Source organism: Myripristis murdjan, chromosome 16 (assembly GCF_902150065.1).
Source record: "Myripristis murdjan chromosome 16, fMyrMur1.1, whole genome shotgun sequence".
Taxonomy (NCBI): domain Eukaryota; kingdom Metazoa; phylum Chordata; class Actinopteri; order Holocentriformes; family Holocentridae; genus Myripristis; species Myripristis murdjan.
Window position 1 is genome coordinate 26,202,833 of NC_043995.1, and position 21,018 is coordinate 26,223,850.

The 21,018-nt window shown below is 41.2% G+C and overlaps 1 protein-coding gene across 2 annotated transcripts; it reads left to right on the plus strand.

Moving 5' to 3' along the window:
• Nucleotides 1-1,239: 1,239 nt before the first annotated feature.
• bag6 (BCL2 associated athanogene 6) lies at nucleotides 1,240-17,335 on the plus strand. 2 transcript variants are annotated; one of them, XM_030071876.1, is made up of 25 exons: nucleotides 1,240-1,373; nucleotides 1,890-1,977; nucleotides 2,071-2,188; nucleotides 2,790-3,007; nucleotides 3,140-3,211; nucleotides 3,300-3,422; nucleotides 3,527-3,723; nucleotides 4,182-4,311; nucleotides 4,671-4,871; nucleotides 5,441-5,663; nucleotides 6,020-6,070; nucleotides 6,328-6,668; nucleotides 6,780-6,852; nucleotides 7,067-7,359; nucleotides 7,743-8,004; nucleotides 8,404-8,573; nucleotides 9,315-9,368; nucleotides 10,666-10,774; nucleotides 11,149-11,273; nucleotides 12,567-12,701; nucleotides 14,087-14,143; nucleotides 14,252-14,476; nucleotides 15,372-15,479; nucleotides 15,569-15,715; nucleotides 16,702-17,335. In XM_030071876.1, exons 2-25 carry the CDS (start codon nucleotides 1,897-1,899, stop codon nucleotides 16,795-16,797), a joined length of 3,609 nt encoding a protein of 1,202 aa, XP_029927736.1. In that variant the 5' UTR covers nucleotides 1,240-1,373; nucleotides 1,890-1,896; the 3' UTR covers nucleotides 16,798-17,335. The 2 variants fall into 2 exon arrangements, with proteins under 2 accessions (XP_029927736.1, XP_029927738.1); XM_030071878.1 differs by having other exon boundaries at nucleotides 5,441-5,531.
• The last annotated feature ends 3,683 nt before the right edge of the window (nucleotides 17,336-21,018 follow it).

Consider the following 21,018-nt stretch of genomic DNA (forward strand, 5'->3'; position numbering starts at 1 on the left):
GTAATTTTGCCTTTTATGTATTTATTAATTTTTAAATGTGTATATTTTTTTAATTTATTCTTTTATTCATTTGGAGAATACATTTATATGAGTGGGGATCATAACAATGCAAGACACTTGAATAAATAAAAATAAAATCAAAATCAATATTTTAAATTATTGGACAGGATTTGATTCATTAGGCCATATTGATCAGCGCTGAGTGCTGCATTAAAAAAAAAAAAAAATCCTCCCTGGTAGGATCCTCCTCAGTATCCTTGCTCAAAGGTTCCTACGAAGAGAGTCTGATGCTGTGTCCTAAAGATTTAGGACAGATGAAATTCATTTTCCAGATCACTGAGGAAAGAGGAGGTAGTGAAGGAGGGTAGGAAGCATTTTCAAGGGAATGGGAGGCAGCCATTGGTGCTCAGTCTGCTCATTATGAGCCACTTTGTTTTGTTTCTCTGTTTCTTACAAATATTGGAAGTCACAAGATGCTGTTTTTTTTTTGGCTTGTTTCTGAGGTGTAGTTGCACAAGAGTTATGATTTTATTATATATTAACTGAGAAGGCCAATCAAAGGCCCACAGTGTGAGAGGAATTATTTTCTTTATGATTATCAGTACAGAACTGCATTTAGGCAGAAAGGCCAACAAAATATAAATGTTTTTTAATGACTTCATACATGCAACTTCTTAACTATTGATTTTCACTCATTCATTTATTCACTCTTTGTTTTTATGTGGCAGATGGTTTTATTCATCTTTAGAGTTAAAAAGAAAAATTTTAAGTTACAGTATGTTTTTTTTTTTTTTTTTTTTATAGGTTTCTCATGAAATCCAAAATAAATTCATAGACATTCATATACAAATAAAGCCAGTCGCCTCTGTCTCTTGTGTTGTGGTTGTATGAGGGGAATTTTTCTTTTCTTTTTTTTTTTTTTTTTTAATTAACAGAACACAATTGCATTGGTAAAAAGACCAACAAGTTATCTAAGCTTTGAATTCATATACCGATATAATTACTCAAAAAATGTTAAATTACAAGTTATTGTATTTTTTTTTTTTTTTAAAGGTTGCTTATGAAATCCAAAATAAATTCAGATATATTGATGTATATATTGAGCAACTGGCCTCTGTCTGTCATAACTTTTATTTATTTATTCACTTACCTACCTTACTTACTTGCTTACTTGCTTTGGAGAGCCAAGTCGCCGGTTTGTTTCTACAGGCCAGGTTGTTTGTTTCTCTCGCGAGATTTGACGCGCAGTCCTCTCGTCGCTTCTGGCAAGTACCAGGGCTCGCTGCTAAGAGGAAGTCATTTGCATGTCATTTGATAAGAAACAGGCGCATACACTGGATACGTAGAAAGAATCATCTATCTTTTTTTTAAAGGTAACTCTTCACCGACACGCAAAGCTCACATGCAGCTAAATTCACAGTCCTCCTCTGTCTGGTTGACATCTTGTTATATCTGGCTGGTTGTAACGTCTCGGTTAGTTAGCTTAGCTTCACGGCTAGCTGTCTGCCGTTAGCGTCGCTCTAAACGTCAGCTTGGTTACCAACTTTGACGTCCGGCTAGCAGCTACTGGCTAACGGTATCGGTCTGCCCGTGTGCACCCTTACATGTCATCGATTAAAACACAATATTACACAGTGACACATGTGGTTTTAAATGCCAGTCTTGTCCAACAGGCCACAGTGAGTTGCCTTTGGTTAATGTCGCTTGCTGACGTTAGTTTACATCGGCTAATGTTAACGTTAGCTAGCTGATCAGCTCCTATTGCTGTGCTTATGTCTCTTACTTGTCTGTTTTTATACAACAACAGAACTTTTTTTTCGCTAACGTTTCTCCATCTACTGCTTGCACATCACTGACATGTCTTTGGATTTTGCTGTGTAATGGTACAGGAACACCATGGAGGAGCAAACTGCTGACATAGAAGTGACAGTGAAAACTTTAGACTCCCAGAGCAGAAGCTACACTGTTGGTGGGCAGGTAAATGCTCCAGTTCCCGTTGCTATTAAATTAGTGGATTTTCAGTCAGCCCCCGTCAAAGGCTAAAACATGTCCCGTCTCATTTCCCCCCAGTTGACAGTGAAAGAGTTCAAGGAGCACATCGCCCCTTCAGTGGGGATCCCAGTGGACAAACAGAGGCTGATTTACCAGGGCAGAGTCCTACAGGATGAAAGGACCCTGACAGACTATAGTAAGCAATTAACGGGCAATTAAGTAATGCAGAACTTGTTTAATGTGACTGGGTGCTCAAGTGCAATCTTAGTCTTGGTTCCACACGTCTCTGTTTTGCCTCTCGTAAGATTACTGTCCTAGTGCAGGCTGTATTTATGAACACGATTTTCTAAGATATTTTATCGTATACACACATGATTTTTATCGGGCTGCACTTATGCTGCGTTCTTGCCATATGGTATATACTCTAAGTACCAACTTCCAACCTGTAAACAGTGTTCATGTCAATAACCAACTTGCAGTTACGGCAAGGAATCTTCAACAACATGGAAGTATCTAGAAAATGGCAGCTGTGTTAATTAAAATAAATGTTTATACTACTGTTATCATGCATGCTTTTTAATCAACATAACATCTCTGCATGTCATAAACAGCACTTTTTGGTTTAATGGTGTTGCATCTATACTACTGCCTGCATAAGTAACCGGACATGATTCAGGGTCTTTAATCATATAGATTACCGGTCATTCTCTTTTGTCTCCCACAATGAAAATCTATCATGAGATGAACCAGTGTCTTATTTGAGCAGCTTTAACTGTATTTCTCGCTTGTTGTCCCAGATGTGGGTGGCAAGGTCATCCACCTTGTGGAGCGGGCACCGCCTCCACCCTCCCAGTCTGGTTCAGGGTCAGGAGGCACCTCAGCTGACAGTGGAGCCTCCTCCTCCACCTCCCAGGGAACCTCCCAAGTGCCTCCACACGACCGCAATGCCAACAGCTATGTCATGCTGGGCACCTTCAACCTCCCAGTCAACCTCATGGACCCCCAGCAGATACAGGTAGAGCTACAGATGTGTGGTATGTTTCCTTTTATGGTCACACACATCACTTACAGGTGGTTTTTCTTGTATGATGACTGCTGTTAGCAAAGGCACATTAAACCATCAGTATTTTTTTCATCTCCCATTTAGATGTCAGTTCAGCAGATGATGTCAGGCTTGGGGGAGAACGGAAGGAATGCAAGAATCACAACCAGCACTGGGGTAAGAAAATATAGCTGCCCACTGCATACTAGCCTATTTAACAATAACCAGATTTTTGTTAATCATCACTCTCTTCTTACTCTCCCAGAACAATGGGTCCATGAATGTACACATCGATATGGACCAATCAGTGCAGAGCGAGCCCAGACTGAGGCTGCTCCTGGCTGAGAACCTGCTGAGGGATACCAATGATCTCATCCAAAGAATGGAGGTGAGAGCTCAAACTTTCCATGACTTCACCGGGAAATCACTGACAGTTTGCTGCCTTTTTAGTCACATACAGTAGCTGTTCAGTAATAAATGTCTTTTTTTCAGGGTCAATCAAGTGACACATCCTTCCAACCAGAGTCAACTCCTGCTGCTGCTCCCCCTCCTCCCTCCTCTTCATCCACCACCTCCACTCCCTCTCCCTCTGCCCAGCCCATGGACACCTCGCCACCTCCATCCTCTCCCCCACCTCCCCCCACCTCTTCTGCCCAATCTGAGGGACCAACAACACATGCTGGACCCAAGTAAGACTGCACCTTTCTCACTCATTCAGATTGTTGCGTTTCTACTCCAGATTACATTAAGAAATTTAAACTGTAACATGTTTCGTTACTTTATAATTGTCACATGATATTCAACATCCACTTTGAGCATTCACGTTCCACTCTATCATAAGGATTTTTGTAGTGTTTGCACAAAATCAAGGCAGATAATTCCTAAACTGGGCAAAATTAAAACGTATTGCAGATTAGCAGGGTCACTGTTTGTATCAGCAGCAGTCAGCTCTTTTTACATGTAAATTGATATGTATTGTGTCCTTTCCATACTATACGATGGTCTGTATATGATGCCTTGTTGTCCTTGTACAGTTTGTCTAGGTGTTCTGTGAACTGAAGTGTGCACCACTGTCACCAAGACAAACTGTCGAGCGTTTGTAGTACAGTATTTGATTCTGATGAACGTCTTTCTTTCCCTCCTCCAGTCATCCAAGCCCAGCTGAACTGGTGGAGATGTTGTCTGAGCTGAGGAGAGTGGAGGAGCGGCTGCAGCCCTTCATTCAGAGAGCTCACACCATCCTGGAGACAGCCACCACAGCAGAATACAACAATACAGTAAATTTTATTCTGACAAATTTATTTATATTTACTGTTGATCTGAAAAAATGAAGCTTTAAGTCAGGATGCCATATCTGTTCTAGAACAAAAACGTTGTTTAATAATTAAAAAATCCAAATGGTTGGATCCAGTGTTGTTAATTTAAGCAGTAAGGAGCAGTTTTACCATCATTACCATCAGAATTGCACTTTTTAAAGAGTATGTATCTGATTTTGGAACAAAACTCTTCAAATATAACATTTGTTTGTTTTTATACAAGTTGTTTTTCCTTTTTTGATCAAAGTCCCACTTTGTATTTAAGGCAGACAATAGTTATAAGTCAGAAAGTGTCTCAAACTATTTCATTTCCACCACAGGAGAGAGAGGAGGACCAGCGCATTCTCAACCTGGTGGGGGAGTCCCTCCGTCTCCTTGGTAACGCCCTTGTGGCCCTCAGTGACTTGCGGTGCAACCTGCTGAGCCCCCCGCCTCGCCACCTACATGTGGTCCGGCCCATGTCCCACTACACCTCCCCAGTCACTCTGCCCGGAGCTGTGCATCACCACATCCCACTGCACGTAAGTGTACACAACTCATTCTGTTTAAGAATTCCTAAAAATGTCACAATAAAGAAAAACTTTATTGCTTTAGATATTTATTGCCATTTATACCTGTGAAATCGAAAACCAGTGTGTTAACCACAGAACCTACTACTGTCTGTACTTCTGCAAGTTTGTCATACTTCCTGGAAATCAGGCATGTCCATTTTGTCAAAAATACATTGAAAACAGACACATAGTGCTGCTGTGACAAAAAATATATCATGTATAACAGCAAGTTTATTATATTTTTTTCCTATCATGACAGTAGTAGCTTCAGACTGTGGCAAAAATACTGCTAGTGTTCAGACAAGTAAAACAGATAAGATTAAGAACAGGTAACTACATCATTTTGGTTAAAGTTAGTGAAAGTCTTATCTGGAATGCCACCCAGGATGCTGTAATGCTGATAGGAAAACAAACAAAAAAAAAACAATTACCACACTGTTACCCTTAGGAATCAGTTTTGTATTTTCATGTATTTATTTGTTTTTGTTCTTTCTGTGAAATCCAATGTAACCAAACTGTGTTTGCATGTTCATCCTCAGATGAACCTGGGTGCCACGGTGACTATGGCGGCTAATGGCAGTGAGGGACAAGCCCCGCCCACCCAGCCAGCCAGCCAGTCGGAGCAGGCAGGTCAGGGACAGACCTCCCCCCCACAGACTCCCCCATCCAATCAGCAGGCTGGACAGGGACAGGCTGGCCCCCGGGTCATCAGGATCAGCCACCAGGCAGTTCCGGTGGTCATGATGCAGATGAACACGGACGGTGTGTTGTCCCCTACCCGCCACTGATTGAATTGTCCACCACACCAAAGCTGTTGGTCAGATTGCCATGTGGCAGCACATTAGAGTTAAATGGTTGCTCTTACTACACCACTGCATCCTTTATGCATTATCTCCACTGCATTTGCTGAGTTTGCAGTGATCTAAAGAATGAAATGGGCTCGAGCTTGGGATTTGTCTGATTTGTAGGCTCAAATCATACAGGATTTTTTTGTCATGTTTGTTGAATGATGGCTGTTATTGCATGCGGGGTTCTGTGGAGAATATTACACTGATAAATGCTGCAGGAATATTTAGGTGAGTTCAAACTGTTTTGTTGTGTATTTGTTTTATGTGCAGGCGCTGGCCCTAACCCTCAAACAGCTGGCCAGCAGGTTCCTGGGCAGCCAGGTATGGCGTTGCGTGTTGGCATACTACTGATTTAGTTGTTTCGTTTCTCTCCACCACTACACCAGAGATGATGTGCCATAGCACGTCAATCTTTTTAATAGCAGACAGTTCTTTTGCAAAATGCCTCAACTACATAAAATATATGGGTATTTATGACAAACTTAAGTAATCTTTTTAACCCCTGAAAACTTTTCTCCCGACCGACAGCAGCAGTAGATTAATTAAATCTTTATTATTGCTGTCTCCTCTTCCCTCAGGCACCCTCCCTCCCGACTTTATGCGGAATCTCATGCAACAGATCAGCCAGTATGCTGCTGCCGTGGCTACAAGCGCCACCACCGCTGCTGCCACTGGCCAACCAGTCCCACCCCAGCCCACTGCTCCTGGCTACACCTCCACAGCCACCTCCTCAACTGCTACCACAGGTCCAAATACACCCACCACCACCCCTACTGCCCCTCCACCTCCTGATACAGGCCCCCGGCCTCAGGCCAGGATGTCGTTCCGCCGCCCAGCCCGCATGCCCCCTCCAGTCTTTGGCACCCGTGGAGCCACCATCAATGTGAGTGCAGCCATGCCGGGTCAGCAGCCAGGACAGGTGAGAATAATGTCTTTGGAGATTGGAGGAATTCTTGTTTTTTTGCTTATTGATTAAGTGTGCATAGGCTGCTAATGTTTATGATCAACAAAAAAAATCTTTGCTTCACAGCCTTTCAACCCTGCTGCTCTCAACCAGATGATTAGTGGATTGGTTGGACAACTTCTGATGCCAGGACAGATGGGTAAGCTGGTCCATTTGTTAGACTTGGTTTGGGCTCCAGTAGCAATAATTCACTGTAATTGTAATATCTTTCTAAAGAATAAAGAATGAAGTCACATCTTGTGAGAGAACAGAGATTTGAATGATAGTAATATTAATTAAAAAAAAAGAATCGAAGAAGGATGGAATTGTTAACCTCTGTTATTCACACCCATTTTTTTATTTTATTTTCACAGCTGGTCAAACAGCCACCTCCTCCTCCTCCTCTTCCTCCTCCACATCCTCCTCCTTTTCCTTCTCCACCTCGGGCCCTGCTCCTCCTCCGGCCGCAGACTCCAACACTGCACCCAGCCAACCTGAGGCAACCCCAGGCCAGCCCCAAGCCCAGGGGATACCTCCAGACCTCAGCCAGCTGCTGGGCTCTCTCATGGGGGGTGCTGGTGTGGGGCCAGTAGGGGCCCCATCCATCACCGTCACCACATCAGGTGTCCCAGCTTTTATCCAGGGAGTGACAGACTTCATGCAGCAGGTAACTTGCTGAATATAAGTGTTACCATGTGAATGGGTATACTTGTTTGAGTTTGCATAAGACTTTTATTTTTTGTATATGGTTTCTTATGAAAGTAGAACCTGTATGCAGACCATATGTGATGATTGTTCCACTGGAATGATGTCATCTCAAAGTCTTAGTTTGCAAATTGTATTTGGTCAGTTTGATTTTTGGCACATCCGTCAAACACATAGCCATTCGGTTCCCACACCAACTTAGCTTAATAATCAAAAAGCTATTCCCCCCTTTTCTGTGGGAATTGTAAATTGTGTATGTATTAAAATAAATGCCACTGGCATTTTGAGGGAAAATGTGGAATAGTGTGTACATGTCCTTGCTCATTCTACTTGTTTCATTTCTAGGCATCCCAGCCGGTCTTCCAGCCGCCCCCTCCTCCCACTGGTACTGCTCCTCCTCCCCCTGCAGGGACAACCCCCACACCCAACGCCCCCAATGCAGCTGAGGCCCTCAACCCAGAGCTGTTCACAGGCATTGTTCGCGGCGTCCTAACCACCATGATGGGTTCACTGGGCCAGACCCAGAATGACACGGAGAGCATCGCCCAGTTTATGCAGAGGCTCTCTCAGACCACCAACATCTTCATCAGCCCTGAGGATCCTACTGGTACATAACAAACACGTTAACCTCAGCACAGCAGCCAAGGGTCATGATTGTCTTTATTGATGGTCAACTAGCAGATCAGAGAACTGTTCTTCTGTATTTTGTTGCACTTGCCTCTTTCATTTTTTCTGTTGGTTGTTTTGTTTTCATTTTCATGTTTTTCTCTTTGTGTGGTTGTCTGTATCAACTTTGTTTCAACCACTGCACAGTTAGTTTCTAAAAGCTACCAGTTCTGTTCCTCATTCTTTCTCATATCACACTCACCGCCACCCTGTTTGTAAATATTGTAATAACACTGGGTTTTTTTTTAATTAACCGTTGGTCTCAGTCAAACACACACACACACACACACACACAGTTTCAGTTTCAGTTGTTGACCCTTCTGTGTCTTATCTTTCCCAGGGTTTTTTGGAGAGTTGCTGACGTTGGTGTGCCAGACATTCACGATGTCAGACCTGGTGGCACTCCTCCATGGTCAGCATCATCCCCTGGGCCGCATCCAGCCCCAGCTGGCCCAGTTCTTCACCCAGAACTACCTCAATGGCAGAGAGCCCACTGACGAGAACATCGCTGTCAGTACCTCTCACCATCTGCAATATAGATGGGCTCTTCTTGTAGATCCTGATTTCCTCAAAGGAAAAGTCCACCATTAGACTATTTTTAAAAATGGATATCAGTGATGTACCTTGCATTTTGCTTATTCCCATGGATAACTGGCCACACAATCGCTGTGACATCATGTGACATTGACATTTTCGGCACAGCCATACTGGAATTGGATAGCAGAAACATTTTTAAATATCAAATCACAAACTGTCAGCAGTAAAAAACAGGTTTTGGTGTCAGCCTCTCAAGATCAAAGAACGAGACTTTCCTGGCTCAGTATTTTGTACTGACTTTCAACAATCAGAAATACCTATTTGTCCAGCTGCTGTAGCTTCAGTAGATGACTGCAGTGTAAACCCAAACCATGTTGTTTTTTAGTTAGGGGTGTGACTGTCAGTCTTCCAAGCTGATGAAAGTCATTTTGGGAAAGATCACAAATCAATAACTGGAGCGAAAGGCACACCAAGCAGGTTAGGGGAAGGTGGTTACTCCAAAACAGTAAATCACAATACATAAACACAAAATAAATCCTGGAATGCATGTGTTAGACATGACACATTGATTATATCTAACAGCAGAAGCATATTCAAGGGTGGATTTTTCCTTTTACTATCAGGCCTCACTAACTGCTGATGTTCTTCTTCCCTCTCCATGTATCTGTTTTTCTGTTTTCTCTTCCTGCCATGCTGTCTGTTTTCTGTGCCCAGGCTGCTGCTGAGGGTCTTGTCAACGAACTGGAGGAGTACATCACTGAGAGCTTTGTAAGTGCTCGGGGTTCATCTATCCTCCTTTCATAGTGCAGACAATGTGATTAAATGCCACCACATCATGTTCAGGACAAGAGGATTCACTGACACAAGAAGATCACTCTTACTTTGCCAAAGCTTTAAAGTATCTTAGCTTAGATTTAACAAAAGTAAACAGATGCGTACCACCCTCCCTCAGTATGTGGCAGCCAGATATTTTACAGCCAGATAGATTAGATACCATTGTCTGGTAACTGGCCTATTATTACACACTGTGGTAGGATGGCGTGCTCTAGACAATGGATGGCTGATACACTTAAGGCGTTGCTACAATAAAATTAAAAGACTTGATCTCACTGGCTACTTTTAAATGTAAAATGAAAGATTTGGAGGCAGATTCACTTGGGTGTTGAGCACATGGTATGCTTCTATATAGTTAGTAAGAATACACCAATTTTTAAAAAAATTTAATTTTTTTTTTTTTTTTGGGGCTGCTTCTAATTTTCGATTAAGCCTGACCTGTCAAAACCGATCCCACACAGTTCCAGTTTTCTTTAATTTAATATATATAACAGTCTGCAAAAGGATTTTTATACCTAGAAAGCGAGTATGCTCATCAGGGTGATGGCAAGGCTTCAGACTAACCTTTTTCACCACTGTCCCTGTTCTATCCCGAAAAACAATTTTATCTATCCTTAAGTCAGTGCAAACCACTCAAAATTTCAAACTTTGTATATGGGTAATATGCAGTTCCCCGGTGTTGATGGTCAGAACAACTTGTTTGACTCGCTTGACAGGGGAGAATGGTTGGTATCAGAACATCAGAATCATATTTTTCACAGGTCTTGACCGTCAGTTAACTTAGGGGGACAACCAGTGATTTTTAACAGTCACAGCAAGAGAAGAGATGTTCACTTAAAGTCAGTGCCTGGTAGTGGAAAAACCTGGTTGTAGCCGCTATTGATGCACAGTTGATCCATTTTCTCATTTTCTGGTGCCTGAGATCAGCTAATACAACTGGCTTTATAGTCAGACAGACCTGCTAATCTGGTGTAAAATCAGCTGATTCTGATCTCAGGCCAATCAATGGGTGCAGCCCAAGTTGTTGGCCACATGTTTCTAATGCTTTTCCCTTTTATTTCTTATTTATTGGCGTCTTATTGTCTCTCTGTTGTCCTTGCAAAAGAGGTTTTTCATGTTGATGGGATTTTTTCCTGGTGAAATGAAAGTTAACAAAATAGATAGTGTAATTCATCTCCTTTAAAAAAAATGTAACTCATAATCACTGCACTTCACTCTTCATCTCACACAGAGAGAGTCCTCAGTCACTGTGTTGGAGGGGGTCGACATCACACAGACCAACATGTCCTTCTTCAGACAACAGCTGACACGTATTGCCACACACATTTTGTGTTGCACTGGTAAGCAAAACACAGCGTGAATCAGTTGTATCATGTAGGGTCGGAAAAGTGTAACCATTTGATAATGTTTTTGTTAGTATTTTCCCCCAAGATTTGACATCATGATTTAGGTTTTACAACTGTTCGACTTGTTTTCAGGTGCTGATAGCAACATTAAAGTTTCTTTTTATTAATTCTTAGACTACAAAGAATGGTTTCTGAACAGTGAATGCTGCAGCTGTACATACATGTTTTGTAAAGTGAATTGGCTAAATCTAAATTATTAATTTCCCGTTCTCTATAGTGTGATACATTACTGAAAGTAAGGGAATGAATGAACGAAGACTGAGAGATTTATTTATTAGTAATTTTATATCAACATTTGTCCCACGCAGATGACTCATTTGGGCCTCGGTTGCTGCAGATGTGCAACCAGGCATTGTTTGAGTGTCTGGCCCTCAACCTACATTGCCTAAGAGGAGACCAGGGCGCCCTCACCGCAGTCATCAACCACCGCATAGTCAGTGCCCACAGTGACTCACTAATTCACTCACCCAGTTTCTATTTGCTTAAGTATTCCTCTCTCTCTGATACTTTCTTTCTTCCCTCTGTCCACCCCCTTTTCATTCAACTGCTCTCTGTCTAGTCACTTTTTCACACTCTCATTTTAAAATCATGTATAAGTTCATGTCAGGTTGCTTAAGTCACAAGTTAGTGTAGAAGCAAATCTGTGGTCTGGTACATTCTCAGTCACTGGGTCAGAAGTGGTGAATTGGTAAGGCGAATGTCTGCCCTATACTTGAACTCACTTAGTTTTAGTGAGGGGAAAATTGCTACCAGTCAAATGCTGGTAAATTTGGCAGTTGGCCTACTTTACCAGCCACTTGTCCAGGTCACCAACCATCACTGGTGGGCAAGTCTACTAAAAATAATCTAGATGGGGAATTCCCATAATAATAATAAAAAAAACATTTTATTGTTCTGGCTATTACACTGGCTCTTCTGATTCCTGTGAATGAAAGTGAAGACTGTTGATTGTACTATCTTAGTTTTTATTTTTTGGTCTATCTTTTTTGGGCACAAGATGTTAGGAGTAAGTATGATGTACCTTTTAATGTCCTCCAAGATGAATTTAGTCTGACCAATTATCCCTGGATGTTGCTTTTGTTTTAGTGCCCCCATTTCACCCTATGCTGAAGCAAAACACTTGTATTGGCTTCTACAATACTTTGACCAGTAATTAGCAACGTGTCATTGCAAAAATAAAATAGTAGTTGACTTGTACTGAATCAAAGCACTAGAATACTTAAATAGTTCATGCTTTTCTCGCATTAGCTCACACTGCGATCAAAATAAATTGTACATGGCAAAATTCAAAGTAATGTCCAAATTGAAGACCAATTTTCTGATGTGTGTTGTGAGAGGGAAAAGACAGACAGATTTTGACAGTGGGAAATGCGATGGCTTGTTTGTGCTTATTGTAGCTTCCTCTGGATTAAACAGCTTACTGACTTAGAAATTAGGTCTGTACCTCTGACACTGAACTTGATTACATTTATTGAGCCACAAAGGATTATGTAAAAGTCACAGGTAATTCAATAAAATTTACCTTTAATAGACATGACATTATTTTACATTGCTAGGAAAGGAAATAAGAGCTCAGGGCAGCAGTAGAGGGATATTTTTAGACAATTATGAGAGGAATGTGGGTACTGAGACAACAAAAATATATAGGGAAATATAATGATGTACCTATCTATATTGCAAAAAGCTACATTTTTTTTTCTTACCCTGGCTTCTTGTGTGGCTTCAGAGGAGGATGTCCAGTGACATGAGCCCCAGCCTGGTCAACTGGATGACCAGCATGATGACGATGAGGCTGCAGGTCATTTTGGAGCACATCCCCGTCACACAGGAGCAGATCCAGGCCTACATAGTCCACACACAGGTGATGGACTGGACACACATCACCGCATACTGCACTGACATTGCATTGAAGGGCTTTAGCTCTGGGTGTCTTGCTCAAGGTCAGTTTAGTAAATTACTTCAGTATGGATGGACAAACATTGACTCTTGCAGGGACTGAACCTGTGACTAGAGCGTGACACAGGAGCGAAATTGTTTTCCCATCTGGCCCAATCCCGATTCATTTGTTCCACCCTGGTCCCATGACTTTTGCCATTGCCAATATCGTCCCCTCCTATTCCTGTTGTAGCCCAGTTATTTCCTGTTTGCAGTCACAGAACTTTCTCCCCAAACAATCTTAAGGTCAGGAAAAGAGAGAAAAATTGTGTCCATAAAAAGTGATAGTAGCACAAAAATTCAGAAACTCAAGTGGATTACAAAAGTTAAGCAGTCTTTACTCTGAGGACTATATTGTTAAAAATACACCATAATAAAAATACACCCACTCATAATGGAAAAAATGCCTTCTTCAGGGAGCAACTTTTGTAATCCACTTGAGTTCCTGGATAATTTTTTTTTCTTTTTTTTTTTTTATTTAATTATTATTATTATTATTATTATTATTATTATTATTATTATTACTAGTAGTAGTATTATTATTGAGACAGTATCACTTTTTATGTGGACCTAACTTTCCTTCTCTCCTTTCCTCAACTGTATTCCCCTCTCCAGAGCACACCAGTTGATTGGTGGACTCCAGAAACATTCCTGCTGTCCTTTTATTTTCAACCTTAAAGTCTAGTAACCCTTTTAATTTTGAAAATGAAAGACTAAAGATGCAGCTGCACCAGTAAGTGAGCGAGACGACACTGACTAAACGTGTGGGGATTGGGAGGGGGTGTGTAAATGAAAGCCTTTTACATATAAATCAAGACAATTATCAAATGACAACTTTACACATTTTAAAAGTTCTTTCAGATAATCATAACCAAACAGACATTAATTCCTCTCAACTCCGTCCACTCTCACTGCTTTTTTCCCCCCCTGTCCCACTCCTAGCATCAAAATGGGATACCCCTCATGTCCCATGGGATGACTGATCTAATGTCAGCCTCTGCCTGTGACCATTTGTTATGGGTTGTGGCATCTGTAGCCTCCAGGCCACCAATATGCACAAAGTCACACTCAGTGTTTTCAAATCCTTTGTTTTTGTCAAATTATGCTTTCCAGTATTCAAGTCTCAGTTTTATTTCCTGAATTTGATGTTTTTACATTTTATTTCCGTTCTGCAGAACAAAACACACACGCACAGGTTACACAAAGAGAAACCAGTCTCTCTTAAAAGTGTCTGATGGCTGTTACATATCCTGTTACATCAGACAACTCGTCTGAAATGGCTAATAAATATTGGATGACATTCTTTCACAGAGAGAGCAGTCTTCTGCAAGTGGCTCACAAGGGCCTGAACGGGCACAAAGTGTAACTGTAAGTACGGTTTATCTTTGATATCCTTCCAGATGAACTTAGTCTGATATATTACCTCTTGATGCTGCTGTTTTCGGTGACCTCCTTTTGCTCTCCTCCACTTCCAAGATTGAGGACACCCACTCACCAGCTGCAGCTACCACAGCCGAGGAGGCCATGTCGGCATCACAAGAGACGAGGGCGTCATCACAGGAAACACGGGTGTTGCCGGGAGAAGTGGGAGCCTCTGGAGGAGCTGCACCATTAGGTGGCGCCATGGCAGCAGCAGGAGCTGAAGGAGGGAGTGAGGAGGCTAGTAGAGAATCAGAGGCCTGGGTGGCTGCTGTACCTCCTGTAAGAGTTCACACAACCTGTTTATTGTCTTTTTTTTTTTTCAACCCGCGTTTTTAATTTATTTATCTGCTATAAACACTTTATAGCACCATGCTGCTTCACATGCAGATATTTCCATGCTCTTGTTAAGGTTGCCCCTACAGAGTTTAAGTAATGATGCCTGACATTTTTGTACTTTTTTATCTGTTTTTCTATTGTCTATTGCAAATTGATACAACAACCTACACCCAGTTTATGAATGTGTGTAAATATTTCTGCTCTTAGCAGTGTTAAGAAGCTGTTTTCCATGGTTGAATCAGAATTTGTTTTCCTTAAAAATGAGCATCCCCTTGTTGTGGATTGTTTTCTGCTGCTTGGCTTTGAAAACATATCACAAAATTACAGAAAATGAAAGTTTCCATTGATTCTACAAGGAAACACTCTATACATGACTGTTCTTAGCATTTTTAAGCACATGACAACACGGGGAAAAGTTCTCTGTCACACAGGAAGTGATGTGTTTTACATCGCCAGAAACAGCAACAGTGGTTTGTTAACAATAAATAGAAGCAGAACTTGGTGGCTGGCATAAACAGTCATAGCCTCTGTAAATTAACAAATAAGGAAAAGAGCGCCCTCTACAGTAAATCAGCTTCTTCAACAGAAAATCCAATTACAAAGATGTCACAGTACAAAACCATTATCTTAATGACCACTTAGGACCAAATATGAAAAAAGTGCATGTTGCATGTTACCACTTGAAACAGAGGGGACTTTGAACTTCTGCTTGGAGATCATTACGAGCCTGACAGTAATTCCTCCTGACTGCACTGTGTAATGTTGCTGAAGTTAAGTGTTTAGCCTTACCCTTGGTCACCCATGATCCATTTATTCCCTGTCCATGTGTATGCTGTAGGAATGGGTGCCCATCATCAGATGTGACCTGGTCACCCAGAGGAAGATGAAGGCTCAGCCTCCATTGTCTGATGCCTATTTACATGGGATGCCCGCCAAACGCAGGAAGGTAATTTGACTGGTGTAATCTTCCTTACTCATTGCCTGTCATCTGTCCTCATTTTGGGTGCTTTAGTGAGTGTGTGTGTTTGTTTACAGACAGGGCAGGGGGGTGGAACCCTCCTCTCCCTCTCTGATGCAGTGAGTCAGGCTGCCCGGACAGCAGGAGTGAAGCCCATCACCACTGCTGATCGGTTGCAGGAGGAGCTAGAGAACCACGATCTCCAGGAGGCCTATGCAGAACAGGTAGATCTTAAATGTGCTTCAGCCTACTCATAAACAAAATGCTACGTGAGGGAGCGAATTTGAAAAAAATAAATAGTAGGCAGTAGTTTCAGTGAAGATACCCATACTTACAGAGAGTATCAGCAAATGAAGTGAACGCCGCTGCTTTGTGTTTTTTTTTTTTTTTTTTTTTTTTTTTTAAACTGTCTGGAAACTGCAGTGAACTTCTGCATTGTTCCTGCTGGGGAAAGCAGAAACAGATGTAAGGTGCTCACTCATTTTGTCTGGAAAAATATGAGAAGAGAGCACAAAAAGAGTAAACCGTCTGATATACTGGATATACACTTTCAGTATGAGCTGGTCAGTGGCTCAAATTGGTAGAGGCGCCTATAGCCAGTAAGAGTTGAGCACAAGATGATTTACATAGAGTGGTAAGACCAGTCCTCCATTTTCATGAATGTTTTAGTTCTGTTTCTTGGGAAAGACCAAGAAAAACTGGATAGATAGGATGAGCAGCAATAAACGATTTGGCTGAACAGGTGAAGAAAAAGTCCCAACTACATAAAGTCAAACTTCATCAACAGTTTAAGTACAATTGCCCAAAAGTTCCTGTTTTTGTGAAATAAGGGGATTTTGTGCCATTAGAACTCGGCTAACATCAAAAGTTTGTGCATTGTGACATGAAAGAAGTCATTCTTCAAATGTCAGTAGTAAAGTACTTCATGTAATGCTGAGGTTTTTCAGTCTGTTCAGTCAAATGATTTCTGCAATCTGCCATTCATCATGGGAAGGATTTTTTTTATGGTGATCCATTGATCATTGCAGGAAAAATTCATCTTTTCACTGGCCTTAGTTCCCTCGGGGTTCAAAGCAAGGGTCAGCCACGCTGGACCTGGTAGAGATTCAGTGTCTTGATCAAGGACACTGAAACAGGACAGACATTTTGTCTTCTGCTGACATAGCGATTGTCCCATTATAACAACCCTGTTTTTTTTTTCCCCTTCCAGGTGAAAGCAGACATCAAGAAACGAGTGAGGGAAGACCCAGATTTCAGCCCTCAGCAGTTCCCCAACGCACACAGAGCCTTTTCATCAGATTCATAACCTGAACAAGTACAGCTCATAACTAATCTGCAAGCACTCTAGCTCTTTTCACCCTCAACTTATTATTATTATTTTTTTTTAAATCTTGTTTGAGTACCACTCGATGCAGCTTCATCCCCAGAGCTACCTTTACACCTTTTGAACACTTAGCACCTCTCTCGACTAATTGCCTCTGGCTTCTATGTGACTACTTTCCTAGTGCCTATTTATTGCTTTGTGTTTTTTTTTTTTCTTTCTTTTTTGTCCACCTTTTGCTGAGAGAATGTTCCTTAATAAAGGTGTTTTGTTGGATTTAAGTTGAACTAAATCGGGTTACCTTATTTCTTTATGGATACATTTGTACAAAGTCCATTTACAACTGTTATCCGTCTGCCTTCTTATCCTTGTGTTGCTATGTTAATATTGAGCCTGGATTATCATGATTTAATGGATTTCTACCTTCCTCTCTTGATACTTTCTAGTTCAAGATTCCTCTTTCATTTGATGAGAATTGGTAAAAAAAATGTACAGTAAGCTTAATAAAACTATTGACACACAAGAGAGTAGTCCTTTATCACGAACATGAGTCGAATGTAGTTCTCTGGATGAATGCCCGCTTTTAGGAGGTTTGGAAATCGGTGGTCAATGAAACTAATATTTTCATCTTGTCATCTTTAAAACGATATGTTTAAATCAGTAAATCATTTGCTACTCAGATTTACCAGCAGCTTCAACTGGCCCTGCTGTATCTTTACATTTTTCTCCGAAAATTACATCACATTACTTTTTATGGTGACCTTAGCAGCTCCATAACAGATTAAATTTTTATGGAGAAACATGACTATATTTTTGTGTGACTGTGGAGCCTCTACCTTTCCGCCATTTCTGTGGGAATTGCTGTGCCAAAGAATCATCTTCAGCTATAAAGAGAGAGTGACAGTCACATTGTCTATCAGCATAAATCTTAGCATACAAATTTCAGCTATACAAACTATAAAAATTAAGCCTCTGTTACAGTAACCATGTAGAGCAATGTCATGATGTCATTTTTTTCAGTAAAATGTAATTACTGCCATAGCTTTAGTTTGGTAAGCAATGAGGGTGGCTTCACACCTTTTTGTGGGTCATGGCATTCAAATGAAGCTTAAAAAAAAGGGGCAGAGCTTCCTTGTATGCAAAAATAAATAAATAAACCTAATGGAAGTAGTCGTGCTCACTGGGATACGCTTACACATTTTCCAAGACAGACACAGGAACCACATAGCATTCAAACACACGCACACACACACACACACACACACATACAGACCACTTTGAGTGTCTCATCTCACTTTCTAAGTGAACACAACTACTCCCGTTAAATTGATGTTTTTTGGGCTCCCGCTCTGCTGGGTTCAGATGCAGCTTGCACTTTCTATAGTGTGTAATTGTGTGGGGTGATGTGGTGCACAGCTACAGTGTGAAGGTGCACGTTGTGGAATAAAAAGGAATATTGATCGCACTGTGTGAAGTAGTGTAGTTGGTAAGAAACACGCAGCTGACAGCGGCACGTTGGACCAGGACTGTGTTAAGAGAGGTGTGTTTATGGGCCGCTGGCAACTGACCATTCTTGGTGTGTCGAATAAAAAAAAAAAAAAAAACATCTGTGAAGGAAGTTGTTTGCAGTTTTTAGGTCAAAGTGCTTTACAGAAAGAAAGGGAAAACATTTATAATATATATTTTAAAAAAATGCTAGACCAAATAAATACATCCTTCACTCTAATATTTATAAGAAGACTATTCAAGAGTTCAGGGCACAATGAGTAAAGGCAGCAAATCCAGTTTCTTTGAAAACTCTGGAGGGCTGCATGGACAAGCTTTTCTGCATCACACTGTGTTAACAAAAGGTCTGACCTGGGCTATGTTAACACAGGAGGAAGAAGGAAGTTTTAGTTAAGGCATTAAAACAAGCTTTGAAACTATGATCTGTGTCTAAAATAACATCCAGGTTTTTTCTACTCGAGTTCATGTCTGTGTAGCCAGGACTCCAAATTCTTTTACCTTCAGAGCCAAGTTAAAAAAATACTGGTTCAACTTGCATACAATCACTCTATGAATACTAGAGTAGGTAGCAGATGAGTGCTGCTGCCTGTCTTATGGCCCTGTAGACTTACGGCAGTATAGTCTGTTACCTATGGTGCTCATTTGCATGGCAGCATATCATTTTGTTAAACTCTGAACTGAGCCTCTGTATGAGGGCTCACCTTCATTATGACAGAAGGACTATTGTAATAACATATCCAGTCTATTGGTAAATGAATACATGTGCTTCCAAGAGTAAAATTATACTGTAGACAGCTGTCTGAAGCTAGAAATGAGCTGTTTTGCCTAACCCTCCAACACAGTTATCATGTAGGGGTACTAAATATTTCACAACATACAATCAAAATCCTTTGATTTTCAATTATGATTTTTGGTTGAAACACCCGCCTTATACAGATATTTATTATTTATATTCTGTATGTTCTGTATCAGTGTCTAACAAGCTTGTCGCCATTCATAAACCACAGAATTAATAATTAATTCTCCGTCAAGTCATCAAAACACAACAGTGCAGTACAGTTTTCTTATTGTGGTGGAATCAATGGTTGGATAAAAGGTAGGAAAAATTATGTAGTACAACTTTGGGAAAAGATAAGCAGAAAATTGAAGTATACATTTTGTAGATATTGCACTAAACATGTAAAATATCACTGTTTTGGTCCCTAGGGTCTCCAAATACAAATACACAAACTTTTTTCTCTCACATTCTTCTAGCTACAGCTCAGAGTTCACAGCTGAGTTTCACACCAACATATTCTGTATAATCTCAGAGAGGGAGTTTTTTTTTTTTTTTTTTTTTTTGTTAAAGTCTATTGCCCAAAAGACAAAAAGATCGACTTTGCTTGGGTCTGACAACTGAGTCTGATAACTTGGTTGTAACAGCAGACTTGAGACGTCAAGTATTAAAACCCGCGCTCACATGCTAAAAACGCTGAGGGGCTTTTTAGAAGTCTTCAACTTAGTTAACGAGCGGCGATGTCTTTACCCTGGAGGAAAAATGCTGCTTTTCTTTGATGACTCAAGGAAGGGAAACTCAAGACAAGACTATTTCTTTGTCCCACTGCAAGTCCTGAACAGGGTGTGAGGGTGCAAGATACATTAAAGGAGCAAGTAGCTGTTACAATGTGATTTCACTGTTTTCTATTTTATTTTATTTTATTTATTAATTAATAGGTCCAGCCTCAGTGAGGGATGCAGTGTCTCCGAGTAAAGCTGAGTAAAGAATCAGAGTATGGATTATACTAAGACAAACTGCACAACACAATGAAATCTGAGGAACTACAATCCACTTGTAAGAGCAGGTCTAGTTGAGGAAATCACAAAGGCAGAAATCCTTTCAGGCATCCTGTCCCGCAGTGATTCAGACAGACCACTTCCTGATGGTTTGCATGTCAAATCCTACCAAGGTTTCACATGCCAGCTCCGTTTCACAGCAGCTGTTTTCAGTGAATACTTCACCGTCGACCCCACCGCATTAAATGACCTTAACTACTGTAGAGAGTAAACCACAGCAGGTGAACGTGCAAGACTGTAGCTTTTTATACGTGTTTAACACCGACTGCAAGATTTTGACTTTGATTTTTGCAGAGAGTTTGCAAAGTGTCATGGAGCACATTCGCAATCCAGGCCGACACAGGCGTGGCAACCGCATCCAAGCGTGCACTGATGCTTTTAAGAACGCTACACACAGCAAACGACCGACTCCAGGAGTTGGACTGAAAGTCGATGCAGGGACGCTGAAGTGGACGGATCTGTTCCGCTGAGGTGGCTGAGGTGTGACAGGTTATCAGAAGAATTTCACACACTAAGATTCTGCTGAAAAAAAAAAGGGAGAAATCTGAACAATCTGAGTTATGACTCGAGCTCACAGGTTTGGAGTTTGAGAGCGGGATGTTCACTCACTCCACCGTCACTGAGGTTTTGTCTGGAGCCCCTCATTCAGCCTGTTAACGCCGAGACGCCTCAGAAGCATAACTTGATGGAAGGTGTCACGATGAGAGCATTGATGGACTCAGAAAAGGCTGCATTCCTCATTACAAACCAACATCAAACTGTTGAGGCTTTTCTCGCAGGTTTTCTGTCTAATTCTGCTCTTGTAGTTGTAATTATCACACCTGGATTCCCTGGATGTTTGTGCTCAAAGAGGCTGAAGAAGTTTAA